The sequence below is a fragment of the Oncorhynchus mykiss genome, chromosome 17 (assembly GCF_057628025.1).
Source record: "Oncorhynchus mykiss isolate SJ-2025 chromosome 17, ASM5762802v1, whole genome shotgun sequence".
Classification (NCBI taxonomy): Eukaryota; Metazoa; Chordata; class Actinopteri; order Salmoniformes; family Salmonidae; genus Oncorhynchus; species Oncorhynchus mykiss.
In genome coordinates this window covers 37715641-37724496 of record NC_143038.1, presented here as the reverse complement: position 1 = coordinate 37724496, position 8856 = coordinate 37715641, and the positions used below count along the sequence as shown (strand labels likewise).

Sequence of the window (8856 nt, the reverse complement as noted above, 5' to 3'; positions counted from 1 at the left end):
TCTTATCAGTAACTCATAGAAGGGCATTGTTCCTGTATTTGTCTTCAGCTCGGCTATGGAACACAGTCTGTACCCTGTGGGGAAAAAGTATTTACATTCAGTGGAATGACAATGTCTCTGTTCAATTACCTCAGAATTACAGCGAATTACACTTTTAATTTAACGTACTCCAAAGAATAAGGGTGGAAAAATAAGATATAAATCATGGCACAAGGTTTGATGAGTTTATTGATATTGGCATCAAATACTATCACAGTATTTTACAGTGTTTCTACTATATATGCATTGTCGTGTCTTTACTATCATTAAATTAAGACTTTTAGTTTTTATCAAAGATTCTCTGCAATTAGTTTTACGCGATCAAACTGACCGGCATCGCGGCAGCATCTACACAATCCCTTTTCGTTAACCATCGATATATTTTCACAAATGTCATACTTCACAAAGTCTTAAGTAATTACATAGTAGTAGAAAAACTGCTGTATGTCGGAATTTTAAACCCACCCAAATATAAGATAAAATGTATCTTAAAAAAAATATTTGTTTGTTCACTTGTTTATACAGACTCAGTTAACCAACTGGGACCAAAAGTACTAATGTCATGTTTTTGTTTCCTCCATTACTCTGCCAAGACGAAAGTCTGCCATGACCTGGTTAATTCTTCCGGACCTTACGCAATATCTCACTTCAGATGCTTTCTCTGCATTCTGACATGAGACAGCAAGATTGACCTGTAATTCTATTAATTATAGGTAGAGTTTTCTGGGTCAAACAGAATGACCACACCTCTTTTTTCACACCAAGACTTCCCAGAACCAGTGCTTCTACATCTCATCAGCGCTACATACAGGAAATAGTGTGTGTTTTGGAAACACCCACATCTCCCTCCCAAGAAAAAGGCATGGGGTGGATTATGTTCTGTACTATACTTTTCTAAGCCTCTCAGACCAAGCAAAGGGTCACATTTGTCTCTGTTACACAACAGGAAGTATTTGTATTGTTTATGTCAGGACCTTGAGTGACTGGCTGGACCTGCTTATCTCTAGTCCTATAGGGATGGTAGCTGAGAGAGGGGGCCAGTGTCTCTACAGGAGGCCCGTGTCTCTGTCTAGGAGGTTGTGGCCCCAGGCTGGTATCTCCGTGTCCCCCAGGGGTCTGTCCTGCTCTGACTGCTTGGCCAGGAGGGAATGATTCTGGGCATTGGTCATGGGGAGATCCTCTGATGGCTTGGTGAGGATGGACAGTCTCTGAGGAATAAGAGACAGAGGAGCATTTCAAAGAGAGACCACCAAAGGAATGAGACATAAAATAACTGGTGATGTTTGCAGAACGTTGATTGTTTTTCCTCTTTCTTAGTTGGTAGAAGAAACAACATCATCAGTGTGTATTGGGGAGTAAATTGGGTTTTGGTAATGGATCTGATCATTGTAGAAATAGAGACATAACTAGCGGTAACAACACAAATGGTACCTGCCAACTTTTAAAAGATCTGAAGTTTGGAATTGATAGTGAGAAATTAACCATGGCCTCTCATGACCATTGCTCCATCTTTGGAGAATGTACTCAAAGACTTAGCCTCTATCGCCAACCTACGTAACTAGCTATAGCTATGCTATCTATGATATATTGATTGTTTTTTGTTGCTTTTGGACCACTGAGATGCTTTTCTGTTTTGAAACTCCAGTGCTTGACTTGGGCTGAGACAGTTGCCGGTACTCATGTTTGGTGCCGGTACTGTTTACATTTAGGTGCAGGAGCTCCACAATACTTTTGAGATAATATTGTAAAAAAGGAACAGGAGCTCAAGCTGTTAAACATTTTAGGTGCCGGTACTCAGCTCCGGAGAGCTCCTGCCCAAGTCAAGCAATGTGAAACTCTATAGAAACATAATAAATGATGTCCCTATTTACCTGTCGTAGTGTACCAGGAGTGACGCTCACGATGTAAACCATCCATAGAGGAACCATGAGGGTGGAGGAGAGAGTGAACCACCAGCCAACGGCGGAACCCCACCAAGGATACTGAAATGTGTTGTTGAACTTCAGTGGAGTAAACTTTATCAAGGAGAAAAGAAATGTAGCCTAGAACAAAAGATATGGATGGAGGTTGTAAAATAAACATTAAAGAACACAACGTATTTTCTGATAGCATTGTACTAATTATAACATATTAGGGTAACAGTGAGGGTTGAGTGAGGACAGAGATGAACAAGATAAGGTTTAGAACAAGGTTATAGTTTCTCCAGTACGTTTAGGTCAGGCTTCTGGTGAAACATTTATAATGGTCTAATAAAAAGCATGAGCTGGAGCACACCCAATATGTTCCCCCTGTTCATGATGCGTATCAGGCATTATAGTTGAAACAAAAGATTACATGTAACAAACATTTTATGAAATTGGAAACAATTAAATACACATTACTAGTCAAAAGTTTGGACACACTTAATCATTCAAGTTTTTTAATTTATTTTTACTATTGTCTACATTGTAGAATAATAGTGAAAACATCAAAACCATGAAATAACATACATGGAATAATGTAGTAACCAAAAAAGTGTTAAATCAAAATATATTTTATATTTGAGGTTCTTTAAATTATTCACCATTTGCCTTGATGGCAGCTTTGCACACTCTTGGCATTCTCTCAACCAGTTTCATGAGGTAGTCACCTGGAATGCATTTCAATTAACAGGTGCGCCTTGTTAAAAGTTAATATGTGGAATTAATGCATTTGAGCCAATCAGTTGTGTTGTGACAAGGTGGGGGTGGTATACAGAAGATAGCCCTATTTGGTAATAGACCAAGTCCATAAGATTGCAAGAATAGCTCAAATAAGCAAAGAGAAATGACAGCCCATCATTACTTCAAGTCATGAAGGTAAGACAATGAGGAACATTTCAAGTGTTTCGAGTGTAGTTGCAAAAAACATCAAGGGCAATGATGAATCTGGCTCTCATGAGGACCGCCACAGGAAAGGAAGACCCAGAGTTACCTCTACTGCAGATGACAAGTTCATTAGTTAACTGCACCTCAGATTGCATCCACAAAAAATGCAAATTCAATTCAATTAGAGTTCAATTAACTTAAGGTATAGGGGGCAGCATTTTCACTTTTGGATAAATAGTGTGCCCATTTTCAACTTTGCTACTCATGCCAGGAATATAAGATATGCATATTATTAGTAGATTTTGATAGAAAACACTGAAGTTTCTAAAACTGTTTGAATCATGTCTGTGAGTATAACAGAACTTATGTAGCATGCAAAACCCCGAGGACTAACTGTTCAGAATGGTTTATTTTTGGTCTCTGTCTGTTCACTGGTTTCTCATTGGCAAATTATATTTCTTAGGAACCTGTTTTCAGTTCCTACCGCTTCCACTGGATGTCACCAGTCTTTGGAATTTGGTTGAGGTTATTCATTTGTGCAATGAAGAAGTAGGCCATCTAGGAACTCGGGAACACTGTTGAGAGTGCGCAAGACGTGAAAAGTAGCGTTGGTTTGTTGTCTTCCTGTATTGAACACAGACCCGTCTACAATTTGATCAATTATTAACGTTTAAAAATACCTAAAGTTGTATTACAAAAGTAGTTTGAAAGATTTTGGCAAATTTTATAGGCAAATTTTGAAATATTTTGTTGTGACGTTGCGTTTTTAAGAAGCTGTTTTTTTCTGGATCAAACGCGTCAAATAAATGGACATTTGGATATATATGGACGGAATTAATCGAACAAAAGGACCATTTGTGATGTTTATAGGACATATTGGAGTGCCAAAAAAAGAAGCTCGTCAATGGTAAGGCATGTTTTATATTTTACTTCTATGTTTTGTGTAGCGCCTGCAGGGTTGAAATATGCTACTCTCTTTGTTTACTGTTGTGCTGTCATCAGATAATAGCTTCTTATGCTTTCGCCGAAAAGCCTTTTAAAAATCTGACATGTTGGCTGGATTCACAACGAGTGTAGCTTAAATTGAGTATCTTACATGTGTGATTTAATGAAAGTTAGATTTTTATATCATTTTTTGAATTTGCCGCACTGCATTTTCCCTGTTTTTTGCCAAAGTGGGACGCAACCGTCCCCTATACCATAAGAAGTTAACAGATACATCTCAACATCAATTGTTCAGAGGAGACTGCGTGAATCAGGCCTTCATGGTCAAATTGCTGCAAAGGAACCACTACTAAAGGACATCAATAAGAAGAAGAGTCTTTATTGGGCCAAGAAACATGAGCAATTGACATTAGACCAGTGGCAATCTATCTTTTGGTCTGATGAGTTCAAATTTGAGATTTTTGGTTCCAACTTCCATGTATTTGTGAGATGAAGAGTAGGGGAATGGATGATCTCAGCATGTGGGGTTCCCATCGTGAAGCATGGAGGAGGAGGTGTGATGGTGGGGGGTGGAGGGGGGCTTGGATGAGCATTCCTCATGAAGCTGGTTGAGAGAAAGCCTAGAGTTTGCAAAGCTGTCATCAAGGCAAAGGGTGGCTACTTTGAAGAATCTAATGTCAAAAATGTATTTGATTAGTTAACACTTTTTTGGTTACTACATGATTCCATATGTGTTATTTCATAGTTGTGATATCTTCACTATTATTCTACAATGTAGAAAACAGTAATAGTGGTAGTAGTAGTAGTGAATGATGAGATGTGTTCCAACTTTTGAGTGCAACTGAATATGTTAAATTAAATTAAACAGTCATGTATGTTAATGTTAATCCTATGCTTGTGCTAATGGTAACACAAGCCTAATATATTAAATATGTAGTAAACTATTGTCTCCTAATAGTTTCACTCCTAATCAACCTAGTAATTATGACACACCCCTCACTATTGTCATTAGTTGCACTAATTGCACTGTTTTGTCTACATAACCTGGTTCAGGCATTCATGACATTACCCTGAAGAAGGAACAATGATGTCGAAACGTTGGTGGTTTACCCAATAAATTACAGTGAGTTTATACATAGAGTGTGCGACTCTCTTTGTTTTTATAGAAGCATTTATAATGAACATAAAGTTGGGATTTTCTACTTTACATAGGTTACACATCGGCATCCATTTATATTTCTCTGTATTGTCATCTTAACATTTGGCTTTCTGTAAATCACTTGTATTACTGTGACATCAATGTCATGTTTACTATAACTATAATTGGAAAAATAACAAATTAGCTGTTGACAGTGGTGTGTAACTTACAGTGCAGATGACTGGAGTGACATACTTCAAACAGTACTTAATGATGGGTAATGGTCGATAACCGATCATGTCCTCTATATTATCGTACAGACGGTCTGCACCTGTGGAGTAAACATATCAACAGGGACTCAAAATAACAGCAGTCAATAAAAGTGTTTGGTCAGTTGGTCTGTCAAATACCCAGGTAAACATTCTCAAACCACCAAGTGACAGACAGGTTCAGATGAGGAAACCTGGACAACCGCTCTAACTAGGGTTTCCCAAACCCGGTCCTGTGCCCCCCACAGCTGATTAACTCATAACTAACTCATCATCAAGCTTTTATTATTTGATTCAGTTGTGTAGTGCTATGACAAAGAACTAAATATGCACCCAGGGGTGGGCCCCAGGACCGAGTTTAGGAAACACTGGTCTAAGGTACCTGTATTTTTTGTTTAGAAAATAAGAGCTTACGTTATGGCCATTCTTCTGAAAAACTGGTGAAAAAGAAATCTAATTAATATAAAAAGAGGACCAGTGTCAAGTGTACTCTCTCTCCGGCTCTCTAGGTCACCAAGGCCGCTCATCATTATGCACACCTGTCACTTCAGTTACGCGCACCAGCACCTCATCAGACTCACATGCATTTCATCACCTTCCTGATAAATCATCCCTATATCTGTCACTCCCTTTGGTTCCTTCCCCAGGTGTTATTGTTTCTGTTCCGGTGTTCATGTCTGTACGCTACCTATATTTTTTTGATATGTTCGATGTTAGAGTTATTAAATTCACTCCCTGAACTTGCTTCCCGACTCCCAGCGTACATGTTACAACCAGAACCTGTGATGTGAATCCTCAAGAACTAAGGTTCTACGTGCAAAATTAATCGTTTTGAGATAATGAAAATGTTTCAAGTCACAGATCTAAGAACTGTTTTGTGATGTCCTCCTGTTTTCATGTATATCACCTTATGTACAATTATATTGACAACATAGCATTGTGATTGGATTACATATAGAACCTTATACCACCAAGTTAAAAGGTGTTTGTGTAGATAGAACTTCCTATTTTTCATTTTCTTTCATTGTAAATTAACTTTTTCAAAAATACTACTTATCTCACACGTAAAGGACCACCTAAAGAGCAACGCCATGTGAATAACTCATTTTTGAACAACATGTCAGAACCTGATAATCCCAAGGTAACGAGATGTAGTTTCACATCAATGTCCAAAGTGGCAATGTCTGCTAGAGGAACAACTTGGAAAACGCCAAAAACTCCTTAAACAGAAACATCCTGATGTGATTGATTATCTGGGATTGATGGAATGGGGCCATGCAGGCAATTTTACAGCTCCTTGTTATCAGGGATCCTTGGGATGTTCCGACTCAATTGCAGTTGACATTTAAAATGGTTAAGGTAAGGGTAGGTGTTAAGGTTAGGGTTTAAGGTAGGGACGTCCCAAGGATCCCTGATAGCACTGACCATATTTTACTCTTGTCTTTTCATAACACCTACAATGATAGTGGTAACAGTTAATAATAACTTACATGAAAATGCCTCAATAAACGTTTGTAATATAATACAAGGTTTAGATAGCTGGCTAGACTAACTTACCTCGCCAACTTTAACAGGGTAGATGACATGGGCTAATTGGGTGACTGTCAGTGACTGACATAACAAGAGGAAGACTGCGGATGCACTACCACATTTCAAAATGTCACATAGTAGAATACACAATCTTAACTAACAGTAATTTGAGACCCTGACTGACATTGAACAAAAGTGGTTGAGGGCCATAAATGGGAACTTATACTTAGAAACGGCACTGGGAGTAGGCCGGGCTATCTCACCATAAACCCAGCTGATACACACTGACTGTAGTATAGCGAAGAGAAGCAGAGTCATCCCACTGCATGCATAGTAATCAAACAGCTGGAAGATATACAGGCCTCCCTGCAAATAGAGGAGGGGTAGACAGAAAGTGTAAGGTACAGTCTTACTGAGCACAACAATAAGACTATAATCTACCTCCAGAGTCTACAAAACACTCAGACAATGATCGTAGGTGTGTCCAGCAGCCCAATCGCTTACGGAATAAATCAACCAACAATTCTGCGGAACGAGGAGGTTTGTTGAAATACAGGGATATGTTGAAACAGATCACTTGGGAGGTGCATTTTTGATCATATCTCGTTACTGTCATGATTGATCTAATAATGATGGCATTTAAATTCTATATTTTATATCCTATATCCTTATAGAATGATGACTTCAAAAGACCTCTCACCTCTGTGACCATGACCAGGCCGATGAAGAAGCTACCCACACTGATGATGAGGAGGAGGACTTTACGCCGATGGCCAACCAGGAACAAAGAGGGATACATGTCTGAGATGGCTGTCATCAATGCCTCCAGACCTACAAACTGAAGGAGAGATGATGGGGTTCAGTGGAAACTCTCTTCTTTGAAATACTAGCTACTCATTCACAGTTTCACATCCATTAGTTTAGTGATGATTGTAGCATCTATTGTAGGTTATGTAAATATCCTTCGCAAAGAAAATATTTCGTAGACCTTCAGGGCCACACTAACACACCTCACTGTCTAAACCCAGGAGGATTATCATGATGAAGAAGAAGATGGCCCAAAGCTGTGGTAATGGCATCATGGCCACGGCACGAGGGTAGGCGATGAATGCCAGGCCAGGACCTGTATGCAGCAATACAGGTAAACTCATTTCTGAACTCTCAGGGGCAGAGGGAATAGTTAGATCCCTGAAATGCTTAGACACCTGCCTTGTAACAAACCAGAATTTACAAGAGTATTTTAATTTGTTTGTTTGTGCATTAAGTTGTTTTTTCATGAATTCATTCATTCATATCTCACTGCTGCAACACTTACCTGATTCGGCCACTGTTGAGATGTCTGTCCCTTGTTCATAAGCCATGAAGCCCAGAACAGAGAAGATCGCAAAACCGGCCACAAAGCTGGTTCCACTGTTCAAAAGGCACAGGTACACACAGTCCCTAAAAAGAGATTCACTTCCCTGTTAGTCACAACACAAAGGCATCCAAATTATCTACAATATGTAGATCATTAAACTTTCCAGGTACTCTACCATTTCTTCAACCCAGCCTCCAAAGAATTATGTGCACAGGGGACGTTTTTGCAGGCAAGAGAAAACGTTCTGCCAGCACATTTTATCTAGTGTCGTGATGTTGTATTGATTAATGTGATGACTGCTGTTCATCAAATGATTAACTGTTTATAATTACGTGATTAAATTAATCAGGTAATTATTAAGACAGCAACCTGGGCACCATGGGAAAGTTTGGTTTTATTGAGGTTCCATTTCCCAAATTAACTCAAAGAATGTCAGTATATTGATTTTTACAAAAGTCGCTAATTCATTAATTTCCTCCACAGTCTCGTCCTGAATATCGCATAATCTGTGAATCTGCACAAACCCGAGTCCCACTAAATAAGTCTGTACCGCACCAATTGAGTTGATTATTTCTTTACTAACAAGCTAAATGATAATATAAGATACACAAGCACACAGTCTAGGCTATTGATTAGAACTTAGTACACTGAAACAGGTCGCTAGCGGGTCAACACAGTATGGCACGTGTTACACAAAATGGGGATTTAAAAAGAGAGAATGCACAAGTAAAA

General features: G+C 38.9%; 1 protein-coding gene across 3 annotated transcripts in view; it reads right to left on the bottom strand.

Moving 5' to 3' along the window:
- Positions 1-210: 210 nt before the first annotated feature.
- LOC110494094 (sodium- and chloride-dependent GABA transporter 2) overlaps positions 211-8856 on the bottom strand; it is a 44391-nt gene continuing 35745 nt past the window's right edge. For all 3 annotated transcript variants that reach the window (XM_036950134.2, XM_090205456.1, XM_090205457.1), the window contains 7 exons: positions 8083-8207; positions 7778-7890; positions 7468-7605; positions 7031-7133; positions 5199-5299; positions 1911-2081; positions 211-1247 (listed from right to left, as the gene is read on the bottom strand). In XM_036950134.2, coding sequence (XP_036806029.2) covers positions 1086-1247; positions 1911-2081; positions 5199-5299; positions 7031-7133; positions 7468-7605; positions 7778-7890; positions 8083-8207 — 913 coding nt within the window. In that variant the 3' untranslated portion in view covers positions 211-1085. The remainder of the gene's footprint in view (positions 1248-1910; positions 2082-5198; positions 5300-7030; positions 7134-7467; positions 7606-7777; positions 7891-8082; positions 8208-8856) is intronic.